Here is a 14,654-nt window from a genome sequence, read left to right as displayed (position 1 = left end):
AATGACGCAAGAGTGCGCTCTGGTGGACAACACTGGACCATCACAAACTGGCATCCCACCAGTTTTCTATTTTTATTATTTTATTTTATTTTTTATGAGGACACATAACGAAAACGATTAATAATCATACGAATCGCAGTAAATGTAGATAGTACATATAAAAATAAAATATATTAAAATTGCATGTAGCCTAACTACTCTGAAGACTCCCCCCAGTGAATCTCGGCCATTTCCATATACTTTCCCCTACTTATACGTTTACTCGTTGAAACCACTGTATAGTTTACCGTAACGTTTTTGTTTGTTTGTTTGTTTGTTTGTTTGTTTGTTTGTTTGTTTTTGCGGTGAAAACATTGTTACTAGTAAAACGTATTGTAAACTACAGTACAAACTGTAAGTCGTACGGCTGCGGCAGTTCGTGACATAGTGACAATTTAATCTATTGATTCGTGTTCGTGAACACGAATTTCCCTTTTTTCCTTGTCACTCAGCACGCGACTTTCATCTACGATATGTAAGAATTAACCCATCTTTCGTGCCTGCACCACGTTTTTCTTTCAGCCACTCTCATTTGACCTTTTTTTTATTATTATTTATTTATTTATTTTTACTTTAAGCGCTACATTACTTGACATTTAATCAGAGATTTTTTGTCCTTGTTTTTATTCTGTAGGCTACTCGCCACGTAAATCATCGTCAATGGTTCCCTCCAGTTAAGATATAGTAAATTTTATTCCCGTTAATTAACGAGACTGCAGAGTTGTGCCAACTGCCACGGCCATCGCTTCTAAATGTTCCTGTTTCTTCTTTGAGAAATACTGTTTTTCCATCAGTTTGGTGTCAAATCTAACAGTAGGCCTAGCCTATAATACTACAATACCCATGACCTTATCGACCGTTATGACCGAATTGTTTCTCCTTGAAAATAATATTATTTAAATTACAATTATTTAATTTAATTAATAAGTTGACGCCAGAATGAATCATGACACCACATGATCGTCAGCATCCGTTGCTATGGAGACGGAGCCAGTCTTTGCGATTGGCTGATTTCTTCAGTGATTTCTCATTGAGCTCAAACCACTGCGCAGGTATGAGGCTCATAATTAAAAAGTTTAAAATGGTAGACGCATGGCTCTTGAACTGAAACGTGACCATCTAGCTGGAGCCAGGGTTAGAGTTTTTTATAACTTTATATAGGCTACCATAATTTTATACTTGAACATACAGTTGGGGGACAAATTAAAGTAAAAATGTGCTGAATGTGGAAGAAAGATGAGTGCAGAAGATTTCATTCTTGAATGATGCAATTAAGCAATTAACATCATATCATGCTCTGTGGCACGTGTAAATGAGGGAATATATTTTGGAAGGGTGGAGCTCCATCCCCCCGAGTTATAGAGACTTGGAGACGACTCATTTAAACCATTCAACACCTTAATAACACACTATGTTGTGTTTTCCTTTCACTAGTTACCACCCACTAATTAATTAAATTAAATTCCAGTACCTTTAACAACATCAGCCTTACAAGAAATATTCACCTCAACACAGCTCTGGAAAGGAAACATGCACGCTCTGGAGACCTTCACAGACCTCTAAAAGGGACTTTCAGGACGTGGCAAGGCGAGGGGGGCGACGCCAAGCCTCAGCTACAGGTTATCTATTATTTGACATTTGTAGTAATCTTTTAATTTGTTGTCCTAACATGTAAACTATGTCCGTCTAATGGCAGAGAAAGGCATCAATTATAACATTTAAAGGAGTAGTTCACTTTAAAATGAAAATTAGTCCATGATTTACTCACCCTCAAGCCATCCTAGTATATGGCTTTCTTCTTTCAGACGAATTTCGTCAACTCAATCGGAGTTATATTAATAAAAACCCTGATGCTTCCTTGCTTTATAATGGCAGTGGATTGCAGCTATTGCATCCGTCAGAATGAAGCTCAAAAAAGTGCATCTATCCATCATAAACGAACTCCACACGGCTCCGGGGGGTTAATAAAGGCCTTCTGAAGTAAAGCCATGAGTTTGTGTAAGAAAAATATCTAGATTTAAAACTTTATAAAGTAAAATAATTGTCCTCCAGCCAAGTGTACAGCGCAACTTATCTGAGTAAAGCGATGTCCTGATATTTACGCTACGGCTACGCCATGACGCACTACGCTACTTCCGACGTCATAAGTTGCACATTAGGTGTAAGTAGACTGCGCGTGGCCATTTGGCCGAAAGCTAGAATTTTACTTTGTAACATTAAATATGAATATTTTTCTTACAAAAACTCATTGCTTTACTTCAGAAGGCCTTTAGTAACCCCCTGTGTGGAGTTCGTTTATGATGGATAGATGCACTTTTTTGAGCTTCAATCTGATGGTTGCAACCCACTGCCATTATAAAGCTCAGAAGCGTCAGGGTGTTTATTAATGTAACTCCAAATGTATTCGTCTGAAAGAAGAAAGTCATATACACCTATAGATGGCTTGATGGGCTAATTTTCATTTTAAAGTGAACTACTCCTTTAAGCATTAACATTTTAATTGTGAGCCTCGTAACTTACCTGGTTTGAGCTCAATGAGAAATCACTGAAGAAATCACCCAAAACAAAGCGGACTGGTTCCGTCTCCATAGCAACGGATGCTGAGGATCATGAGTCATGCTGGCGTCCACTAATTAATTATATATATATAATTTATTTTTTTACATTTTAATTGAATATCCAAAACTCAGAAAAATCTAAGTTTAAATAGTTTATATAAAAAAGTCTGAATTTAAATTTCAGCAATTTTGGCTTTTTTCAAGCCAATTTAATAATAATAAAAGTTTAAGTAGTAGATCAGTAAGTTGACTTTCTAAAGCCGACTTAATAATTGCAGCAGCTAACCTTTAAAAGGGGTTTTTCTTTTTGACGGAGGGGAAACTGGCATTTCTTCACCTGTGGTTTCATTAACTTTTTTATTAACTTTAAAAAAATATGTGCTGCATCTGTAATATACACATCATTTCCATAAAACAATCATTTTTAAATGAAAGAATTGGCAACCAAGCAAACAAAATTACTCTTTTATAATAATTGACTTTCCTTGGCACCCTTGGCAAATATGAGCAAACCAGGGTATGGAAAAATGTGTTTATCCTCTTGGTCTTTTATACAAAATATTCCCAAAAAATGAAACCATTCATCTTTTTTATTATGATTATTATTCTACACAATTATTTGTTACTCAAATATATTTGTCTCTTTCTAATACTTTGTGCAATCCCCCCTTTGCCAAAATAGCAGCTCTGAATTTTCTGAAGAATGTATCTGAGACTTCCTCCATTCTTCAGATTCAGAGCTCTATGGTCATGGACTCTCTTCATCAGGTCATCCCACAGGTTTTAGGTCATTTTACATCAGAATAACGAAAAGGCACGCCATGACCTCTTTAAAGGTATAGGCCCATTTTGCTCATATTTACCAAGGGTGACGATATTTCTGCAGGACGCATATTTTTTGCCCATGAACGCGTTTGCTTGTCTCTAGAATGTTATAGAGAAAAACAAAGTATATAGGCCAGAAGAAAATTAATTAAATATAAGTCTTTCCAATATGTAAAGCTAAAAAACAGAATAGGCCTACCTGATGTTCCTTCCCCTGCACTATGTTCCTCTCCTCCACTCAATAAATGTTTGACTCTGGCATTAAAGCCCTTTTGAGTAAGCTCATCTACAAATTAGGCAAAGCAGAAGTGAAAACAACTTGCATACGTTTTCATTCCACACTACATGTAATTCCAATATTATTCAATATCACAACAAAAACCTCATTACATACCATTAACCAGTTGTTGTCTTAGACTGTCATAAGCCTTCACCTTATCCATATTCCTGTTCTGAAAGACGTAATACAATATGACGTTAGCATGCGTTACCATATTTGTAAATGATAGCACTTGTTTTTTGGAATCTGAGAAATGAGAAGATAGTCCAACAGATCTTTTGCTTATAAAAAAAATAAAATAGACTCAAAACCACAGAACGTTTGCAAAACTATTTTATTTACAAGTCAAAATGGCTCAAAAGCGGCCACAGTTTATGCTCATGCAAACCGTGGACAATTTACTGTAGTGCGACGACGTGGTGTGAGGAGCCGACAGGCAACTGTCTCCCTCCTCTGCATAGAAGACAATGTACAGGAGATCTCATGGAGTTTATTACACATCAGAAGGTGAAGTATCCTCACTGCCTGGTGTCTACAACCAGACACAAACGATGCGTGATGTGAACGTGGCGTTCTAGAACTGCTTGCCAATCTGTGTGTTGGCACTACATCATTATAAGGCTTTAAGCTCTATGATACAAGGCAAGATGACAGCAGCCTCAGAGATCTGCATTACATGCTATAAAACATGACTAACCAAGTGTCCTTCACTTAAAGCTGAAGCATGACAAAAAGAAACAAGCATTCTCATGAACGAAACGGGGTGCAGATCAACCACATTATTAGAGATTACTTTCAATTCATTATTGATTCAAGCAATTAACTCCACAAATAATGGAAAAGTTCACTCTGAAATAAAAATTCTGATTTCATTTACTCACCTTTCTGTCATTCTAACCACACACGACTTTCTTTGAAGCCATGTGATAAGTTGTAATAGAAAAAAAGCTGGAACATTTTACAATAAGGTTCCATTTGCTCGCATTAGTTAACTACATTAATTAAACATGAACGATAAAAAATAGCATTTCGTAATCTTGAACCAACAATGAACAGTTGTATTTTTATTAACTAACTTTAAGATCCAAAAATACTAGAACAAATGTGTTAAATGATTAACTAATGTTATCTAATGGGACCTTATGTAAAGTGTTACCCAAAAAAAGCTTTCAGATCTCATTCATGCATATTTAGACTTGGTTTGATGTTTGTTTGATTTTTGTTTTATTTACGGAGCTTTTGCGTAAGCGCCAAATGCTTACTGTTGTTGCAATAAGTCATTTGAATGTTTTTAGTTACTGTATGGTTTCAAGATACAAGTCTCATGAGGAATATTTCCTGTACTTTTTTGGAAATTCCTAGAGCTACAGCCCAGACCTGCTTTGATTGAAAAAGAGCAGCTTGGACATTCCACTAAACATCTTCCTTTTGCATTCGCCAGAGGAAATAAAGTCATACGAGTTGAGTAAATAATGACAGAAGTTTCATTTTTTGGTGACCTATAGACCTCTAAGCCAGAGGTCTTCAAACCTAATCAAACACACCTGAACAAGCTAATCAAGCTCTTCAGTATCACTTGAAAAACACACTGGTGTGAAATTCAGTTGTGCTGAAGCAGGTTAGACATACACTTTGCAGGACAGTGGGTCCCTGGGAACAGGGTTGAAGACCTTTGCTGTAAGCAGTGGGTAATACAGGAATGGTTAGAATTAAATGCAGAACATCTTCTAAAATGCTTTTTGCCCTCACTCACTAGCAAATATGTACACTTTCAACTACATACTACGACACATTTAAAATATCAGAGGACCTTTTGAGAACTTTGAGAACCGCCTTTGGAGCCACGACCCAACTCATCTCACAGTGCGGCATTACAGCCCTGTAACATCTGCAACTCTTGAATATTCAGTGTATTTTCAGATAAGACAGGAAACGAAAGAGGACGAGGGCAGGAATGCAGGATCGGATATAAATGTGGATGAAGAGACAGGAAGAGGGAGTGTGGAGTGAAGGACAGCAGCAGGTATCAGCCTGCCAGTTTGCTGGCCACCAGAGAGGGTTTCCTCTGCGGCAGGTCCTGAGGGGTGGGGATGTGGTCTCCGGTGATCTCGGCCTTCTCTGTCTGTGCCACTGGAAGCTGCTTGTTCATGGTCTTGGCCTTCGCCATGTTGTAGTCGCCCGAGTCAAAGTATTTTGGCTGGGAGAGAAAGCAGTCGAGGAGAATTTGTTTGCATGAGTGAATTATGGCACAGTAAATGTTGTATTTCTGTTCCAAAGCACTTTGAAAGATGTTACACTGGAAATATACATACACATTCATGCCACTGAATGGGATTGAAATAATGTTTAACAAAAACTAGACTGACAAATAGAAAAAAACATTTTAATGTCGTGAGCAACGCGGTAAATGTCATTTTACTCCCAAAAAAGGCCTATCAGAGGCGTTTGTCTACAATATCGGTCAAAAGTTCAAAATTAAGATTTTGAAGTTTTTGAAAGATGTTTCTTATGCTCACCAAGGATGCATTTATTTGATAAAAACACAGTTATTTTAAATGGTAATAATATTTCACAATATTACTGATTTTACTGTTTCTATTTGAATTTATTATAAAATATAATAATTTATATCTTTTTTTTTTTTTTTTTGCAGCATCATTATTCCAGTCTTCAGTGTTACATGATCCCTCAGAAATCATTCTAATATGCTGATTTGGTGGTCAAAAAACATTACTTATTATTATCAATGTTGAAAACAAGGTTTTGCTGCTTAATATTTTTGTGGAAACTACCATTTAAAAGTTTTTTTGTTGTTTTTTTACATAATTCTATTCAGCAAGGACACATTAAAGTGATCAAAAGTGAGTAAAGACAATTATAAAGTTACAAAAGATGTCTATTTCAAATAAATCTTGTTCTTTTGAACTTTCTATTCATCAAAGAAACCTAAAAAAATATATATCAAATTTTCCACCAAAAAAATATTAAGCAGCACATTTTTTTTCAACTTTGGTAATAAGAACCACTATTAATAATTGAGCACCAATAATAACTGATAAAAAATTGAGCCCCAAATCAGCATATTAGAATGATTGTGAGACACTGAAGACTGGAGTAATGATGCTGAAAACTTTGCCATCACAGGAATAAATGATATTCCCATTTTTACTATATATTAATCCATTAAATGCAGCCTTGGTGAGATGAGACACTTCTTATAAAAACATTTAAAACTTTTAACTGGTAGAGTATGACCGAGTTTACTTTTCTCCTATCCGTAACACAGTTCCCATGCTCTCTGTAGCTCGTCATGACTCAGTCACATGATCCTGTGATGTTCTACTACTGCCAGTGTAAAACCACCAAATACCTGTGATCTGTATCTCTTCTTATAACCCAGTGGTCTAAAACTAAAATAAAAGGGTTTTCATCCCACCAGCAGGAGTAGAAAGAGAGAGTATGAATGAATCTCACCCCCTTCTGCAGTCTTTTTCTGAGCAGATCGGATCCTCCGGGTTTATTACCCAGGTGAGGGTATTTGGCCTTCAGTTTGGCTTCCTCCATTTTTTCTAGACAGATCTTATTCTCCTCATCCTGAGAGAAAACACACACATCACTCACATATTTAAATGTGATACATTTAGGCCATACTGGAACCATTTAAAAATATATCAAGGACTCACATACGGAAGTTTTTCTAAACAAAATTCTGAAATAATAAATCATAGATGCATCATGCCCGAGATCTTATTATTAGGAGATATCAAGCTCAACGAAAGTGTAGCTAACGGTCAAAATGAATAGTCTTGAAGATGAAGTTAGAATCGACCAAACACCTCCACGTTTTCCCTATTTAAATACAGTTACACGAGTAGTTACACGACCAAGTATGATGACACAAAATACAACATGGCGCTTTTCTAAGCGGGTAAAAAGGATAGCCTAACTATAATGTATGGCGGAATAGCACTTGGAGCACTTCGACTCGGCGCAGTAAAAAGTCACGTTGGTTCTAATGACAGAAGTGAAAGGGAGAGGGGGAGAGGATTTTTCAGGAGTGATGATATTACTGCGCCGAGTCGAAGTGCTCCCAAGTGCTATTCCGCCATACATTATAGTTATCTTTTTTACCCGCTTAGAAAAGCACCACGTTTTATTTTGTGTCACCATACTTGGTCGTGTAACTACTTGTGTAACTGTATTTAAATAGGGAAAACGTGGAGGTGTTTGGTCGCTTCTAACTTCATCTCTGTCTGGATCCTAATGAATGAACTGGGCTAAGCTAAGTGCTATCAAAGTGTCGCCGCGCGCCAGAGCGATTGAGTGCACGCACTGAGACGAGAGAGGTATGTATCAACTCGTCTTAGTTAAGGGAATAACATAGTTTAATATGAAAAAACGGTGGAGTATTCCTTTAAAGCAGCTCCGAGCAGACCGATCGGTGCCTGACAAATGCAAAGCATTCTGGTAAGAAAATTTCTCTGGACTGGTTTGTTTCTGTTTGCAATAGCCCTACTGTTCTGTAACATGGTGTGGTATAGCCGTGCTGGGCAACGCTGGTAAAATGGTGCTACCCTCTTATTCACTGATCCACTCCTTGCTATTTGCTCACATGCTCTGATAATAATAGCTTTGTAGGGCTATACTTTATTTTGATATTTGGTCAAAATCAATCTGTTAAATCTGATTCTGTTGCATACAACTGAATGAAGAATAATATATTGATATCTTAGTATTAATATATTGATACTTAATATAGTGCTATTTTCTGTCAAATTTTTGTTACTTTAAATAAAAGTGTGGTTATTGTATTGTATTGGCTTGTATTTTAACTTAAACTTGCTAAATTTTGTAACTTAAAATAAGAAATTAATTATTTTTAAAAAGTCATTTTCTGTTTCCTGCCAAGTGCATCCAGAATTTTTGGTTTCGGCCCAGAATTTTCATTTCTGTGCATCCCTAACAAAGAATTTTTATTGATAAATAAAATTTCTGTGATAAAGCACGCAAAACACCTCGCGAGCGCCACTATGAGAAGCGGAAAGTGTTTGACTTCACGTCTGGTTTTCAACTCTGATCAAACATTTTTCAGTGTAAACTCCAAAACAAATGTTTAATGCCAAACATGTTGTAAATTAGCAGATTAACCGATAAACTGTCTATTAATTAAAGGAGTAGTTCACTTCAGAATTCAAATTTCCTGATAATTTACTCACCCCCACTTCATCCAAGATATTAATGTCTTTCTTCAGTTGAAAAGAAATTAAGGTTTTTGAGGAAAACATTCCAGGATTTCTCTCCATGTAGTGGACTTCAAAAAAAATGTATATACTTTAACCACAAATGCCCGTCTTGCACTAGCACTGCGATAAGCCACTCTTTACGCAATCATATTGAAAAGTCACGTGTGACGTAGGCGGAAGTACCAACCTAGTGTTTACAAAGCAAACGTGCAAAGACTAAGTCAAACGCCCTTTACAAAAAAAATGAATAAATAAAAGGTAAAATAATGATGTTGGATGATTCTGAAGAAGATGTGTTTTTCACCCTACCCTACATTTTCCGCCTACGTCAGGTTACCGCCTGACCTTTCCAACGTGATAATGTAATGCGTGAAGTCGTGGACGTGCAAGATGAGCATTTGTGGTAAAAAAGTATATAATTGTTTAATTTTTTTAGAAAATGAACCGTTCGTTTCGCTAGATAAGACCCTTATTCCTCGGCTGGGATCGTGTTCGACCCTTTGAGGCAGCATTGAAACTGCAATTTGGACCTTCAAACCGTTGGACCACACTGAAGTCCACTATATGGAGAAAAATCCTGCAATGTTTTCCTCAAAATTCTTAATTTCTTTTCGACTGAAGAAAGAAAGATATGAACATCTTGGATGACACGGAGGTGAGTAAATTATCAGGAAATGTTAATACTGAAGTGAACAAATACTTTAAGTGATAAGTTGATAAGTCTTTCTGCAGTACTGGTAGCACAGAGTACCAGGTCAGGTCAGAGTACCCTTCCATGCATATTTGTGTGAGCGTTCTGTGAAGAGTGAGAAAGGTTTCTATTTGCGATATTCATGATGTGTTTTTGCAGTTGTGGCCAATCACAGACATGTTTGTTGAGCATGTAAACACAACGGCCAATCAGAGGCATTTAAGTTAGCCCCGGATAGTTTGTTCAGAGCTCTGCACATTTGTAGTATGCATTAGTTCAATTAGGACATTTAAGTACCTTTTATAAACGTGCCCTAGAAAAAATCATTACTGGTGTGCATCTTGAGACAAAACAATGGCACTGGCATAAGTTACTTTCAGTTAAAACAGCTCAAACATGCATTTTAGTCTGAGACTGAGCCCTGAAACATCCTGAGCACAGGAATTCAAGAAGAAATGAAAATACAGGCATTGGGCAGTGTCTAGACACAAACACCACACACACTTCTAGTGGACCGTAAGTAATGACAGAGGCATTCTTTTTGTACGAGTCAATACTTTATTTTTTCGAAAATCCTCTATAGTGCACCTTTAAAGGGGCCCTATTATGCTTTTTCACTTTAGTTAGCGAAACTTTAGTTAGTGCGTAATGTTGCTGTTTGAGCATAAAAAAGATCTGCAAGGTTACAAAGCTCAAAATCCATTCTAAAGGGAGATCTTTTATTTAATAGAATCCACTTTTTAAGAGCTACAACGAACGGCTCGTTTGGACTACAACGCGTTTTTTCCGGATCTTATGAAGCCATAATGTTCCTCATTTAAATAATTCCCTCTCACGGAATACGTAGAAAAGTTGGCGAGGCCTGGTTGAGCTGCATTAGAGAAGATGAAGAGTGTTGTTGCTGTTTTTTCCACCCCGGAAAAAGTTTGTCCTAAGGCTGACGACCTTAAGAGTAGTTCAAAATTATTTTTAACACTGTTCCTGAACATTATAACCTCAACGTTTGTCTGTGCGCTGCACATTTTACGGAGAACAGAAGACAGACAGAGTAGAATGCAGGCTATACGCATACGCTAAAGCTTATCATGAAAGACGTAGCCATTTCCATTTTGTCTATAGAGGATAACATCGTATACAAGCAACAAAAACAAAACAAAAAAAACACAGCACTGAAACACCCTGTGAAATCCGTGCTTGCAAAGTACGTACATTAAATCCGCTCTGCAAGATCCTCTCGTCCGTTAACATAATCAGAGTCTGAATCCGGATCGAATTGGTTTGAAATTTACATCTGAGTAGAGCTCATGGTTATGAAGGGGCGGGACATTTCCCAAATACGCGCTAAGTGGTGCCAATCACAACACACTGGGCCAGCTAACCAATCACAATACATTTCGTATTTCGGAAGGAGGGGCTTCAGCGAAAACGACGCGTTTGAGACCAACTGGGGAGAGAGGAGATGTAATAGTGTGAAATATGTGAAAAATAATGTTTTTTGAACAATCAAGCATGAAAACATATTACAATACACCCCAAATTGGTACCCTATTTTTTTTTTTTTATTCTTTTAAATATATTTTATTCTTAGAATTGTATTACTATGTTTCTTGTTGTATTTGTATTTGTATATGTGCACTGGAAGCTTCAGTACCAAGAAAAATTCCTTGTGGGTGCAAGCACACTTGGCAATAAAGCTCTTTCTGATTCTGATTCTGAAAAACAAAATAAAGACTTCATAAAGGGGCATAATAGGACCCCTTTAAACATAAATTCCTCTCCTTGACCCCAAATCCACTCCATTGGCCGAGAAAGCTTTTTTATGGGTACACTAAACTGTGCCCAATTAGAAATTATGGAAAATAAGGTTGTTGTTTTTTTTTAATCCTGGCATAAACCATTTTTTGTCCAGATGGTCCAAAACCATCTTTTACATTATGTAGCCTATCCCATTATATTGCTTAAACTAAGAATTGTTAAATTAAACATTTCCCTTTCTCTGTGCTTTCAGTTGACCTTTGATTAACTACTTAACCTACTACCTTGGTATAGCACTACATGATTAAGAAAAAAAAGCTTTTTTGATTAGCTAGCTAGAATAAGATATCCATATAATATGGTACGTTTTTAAACAGGCATAGAGAAGGAGGGTTCTGGGGGTGATACGATCTTGCATAATCTTGGAAACCACATCTTTTGATTGGTCGAGCAGCATTCGAAGAGTGCTTATTTTTAGTCAAACTCTGACTGGTACTTTCATTGTTTATATAAGTCTGCTTGATTGTACTAATGCGGTTTGAGACTGTGTGCAGCACTGAGTTAAAAGCAGAGCTAGGCCTATATCTTTTCTTGGAAATAGAAGAGGTGGTGTGTGTGATTTTGCCTTAAGCTTGTAGTGTTTTTTTTGTTGTTGTTGTTGTTGTTTTTTTTTACTCAGTGAACAGTGCAGTTTCTCTCAAAATGTTAATGCTATGGCTTCTTTTAGAACTGTTTTCATAGGCAGCGAATAATTATGAACTGGCTAATTTGTCAAATTATTCAATATTAACTTATAATATTATATAAATGTTAGTATCGAGCAGCTGTCATTACCTAAGGCCTCATGTCTCCAGCCAATTTATGGACATATTGATATTCAGAACAACAGCTTGTGCGAAATTGCTTAAGTGTCAATTTTTTAAATAAATCAAGGTCTACAAAGAAAATCATATCATATGCTCAAACGTTGAGACAATTTTCAATTTCATTTTAGGGCAGCATAAACTGAAATTGTATTAGGAACTTTCTAGAATGTTTTCATTATTTACAATGAAATGATGGTGCTGCTTTATTCATTGTATAGTGGTTCAGAATTTCATCGTTCAAAGGTCTTTATGTAAATCCATACGGATCTCCCTGATGTATACATCCACAGACTGTGACAAGATGCAGGTTATAAACACATTTAAAGTCAATATAACGTTATTGAATAGCCTACTGTTCAACAGTTAACTTAGCTTCACATGCTAACCGCTAGCTAACATCATCACAACTCAATCTAGAACAAAACAAACCAACTGCAGCTTTATTATGAATCACATCTCGACATATATATGTATATTTATATATCGGGTGGTTTAAAACCGCTAAGTTAGTCATTTCAAAGATTCAATCAGAATGTTGGTATTTAATCTTAGAAGGCCTTTATACATCAGTGGAGAGCAGCAGGCTTTAAACAATGTTCAAATACACTAGCCAGACAGAAAATAAAGCAATCATCACATCTATCAACGATATCACAGTAGGTGTTATGTGCAAATCGCCTTTTATTCGATGCCTCTTTGATTCTATAGGACTCATAGTCTGTAAATACTGTTATCGGAAAGGCTTAAATCTGACTGACTGCAGCGGTTATATTTCACAATCTTCAAATATACTTACTTTCTGCTCCTCCACATTCGTTTCCTCAGGCTTTGTGTCCTCCATTTACTCTGATATGATCGGTCTGTGATGTTTAAAAATCACAATCTGAGCTCCTGATCTGCGGAGTAGTGTAGCCCACTCACGAATGTACCAATCCTACAAAATTGAAGGCGGGATCATGAATATTAACCACGCAACGTGACGTTCGCAAGTTGAAGGTTTATGAATACGTAACGTACAGTTTGCTGGACGAACACATGTGATACAATTGCACCCGAAAGCTGAAAAATGGGTGTTTTAGGCATCCTACAAAATGTAGATAATGTAGAAATGTAAATATAAATTACTTTGATACTAAACTTGCATTGCAGTAATATATTGCAGCAATATATAAATAACTTTGATATAACCTGCACTGCAGTAAACATGTCAATATTTTGATACAGTGTTGATACAACATTTCATGTACATTGCAACATAGTAAACATCTGTCTAAAGGCTGTAACAAGCAGAGATGGCAGTGGTAGGTCTTGAGTCTAATTTGGTCATTTTTGCCTAAGGTTGTTGCTGCTGGCTGTTAGTATCGCAGAGGAAACAGGTAGGCCTAAATTTAAGCCAAAGTAATAATTGAATTTATATACATTTTTGACAGAATCACTATTTTACAATTCACTGTCAATTACTAATTTACAGTGATCAACTGACCTGGCCAAAATGATTATAAAATAATTGAACACTTTGATGAAACTAAGGCTAATAAAAGAAAAAAAGAAACGACATTAGTTCCCTTTCGGTTCACTCGACCCCGCCAGTAGCTGCCATGGGAAGTCCCTCCAGGTGAGATGATTATCTGAAGCCCATTTAAAGGGATCCTATTATGCCCTTTTAAGTCTTGATTTTGTTTTTGAGGTGTAATAGAATATACTTTCATGCCTGATTGTTCAAAAAACACCTTTTTTTCATATATTTTACATTATTACAGCACCTCTCTCCTCAGTCTGGCCCGAACGCGCCATTTAGTTCCTGGTTCGATGAATCCTTCCGAAATACGAAATGTGCTGTGATTGGTTAGCTGGCCCATTGTGTTGTGATTGGCAGCACTTAGAACGTATTCGGGAAATAGAGAGCCTAAGTCCCGCCCCTCCGCTTCCGGCTCATGGGACCTTATTTCGGAAAAAATATGTATGGAAGTCAATGGCGAGAGATAACTTATCTTTTTATTCCGTCTGAACTGTGCCCTGAACTACACATATGATGTTTGCCAATTTAAAAGGTAATTATGAAAGTAAAGAAAGTCGCAGTTTGTCATAAAACAGAAGAGTAACGTTTAGTTTTATGTGAAAATCGCTCAATGAACTACATCTCTCGTCTCGCACTATGTGCGTCACAAGATCCGTTGCTCGTATGTGTGTATTCTGGCTCAAAACACTCGGGCATGACGGCGTAACGTTACGATTAAAATGTAAGACTATAGAAACAATGACTGACGTTAGCTTCAGTAAAGTTAGCTTCATTCATTGAGAGAAAAGGTATGACGTCGCGTCTGCGCCTTCTGGGTTTGTAGTCTTTGTAATTACGTGTTTTCACAGTCTTATACCTCAGCAGTTTTATATCAAGCT

The 14,654-nt window shown here is 36.7% G+C and overlaps 1 protein-coding gene across 1 annotated transcript; it reads right to left on the bottom strand.

Moving 5' to 3' along the window:
- Nucleotides 1–4,399: 4,399 nt before the first annotated feature.
- On the bottom strand, nt 4,400–13,202 carry arpp19a (cAMP-regulated phosphoprotein 19a). Its single transcript, XM_079874137.1, has 3 exons — nt 13,054–13,202; nt 7,177–7,296; nt 4,400–5,899 (listed from the first exon to the last, which is right to left on the bottom strand). The coding sequence occupies exons 1-3, from the start codon at nt 13,096–13,098 to the stop codon at nt 5,729–5,731; spliced, it is 336 nt and encodes a 111-aa protein (XP_079730263.1). The 5' UTR covers nt 13,099–13,202; the 3' UTR covers nt 4,400–5,728.
- Nucleotides 13,203–14,654: the final 1,452 nt, after the last annotated feature.

Source organism: Squalius cephalus (assembly GCF_949319135.1).
Source record: "Squalius cephalus genome assembly, chromosome: 6".
In the NCBI taxonomy this organism is placed as follows: domain Eukaryota; kingdom Metazoa; phylum Chordata; class Actinopteri; order Cypriniformes; family Leuciscidae; genus Squalius; species Squalius cephalus.
Note: the sequence above shows the minus strand (reverse complement) of the source record. Positions and strands in the feature narration are given on the sequence as shown.

Bases quoted from the DNA above. Each gene is read 5' to 3' on its own strand.
- arpp19a (XM_079874137.1), bottom strand. From the start codon at position 13,098: ATGGAGGACACAAAGCCTGAGGAAACGAATGTGGAGGAGCAGAAA. The intron at 7,297-13,053 runs GTAAGTATATTT...GTTTTCTCTCAG, and splicing joins CGAATGTGGAGGAGCAGAAA to GATGAGGAGAATAAGATCTG. The intron at 5,900-7,176 runs GTGAGATTCATT...TTTCTCTCCCAG, and splicing joins GAAAAAGACTGCAGAAGGGG to CCAAAATACTTTGACTCGGG.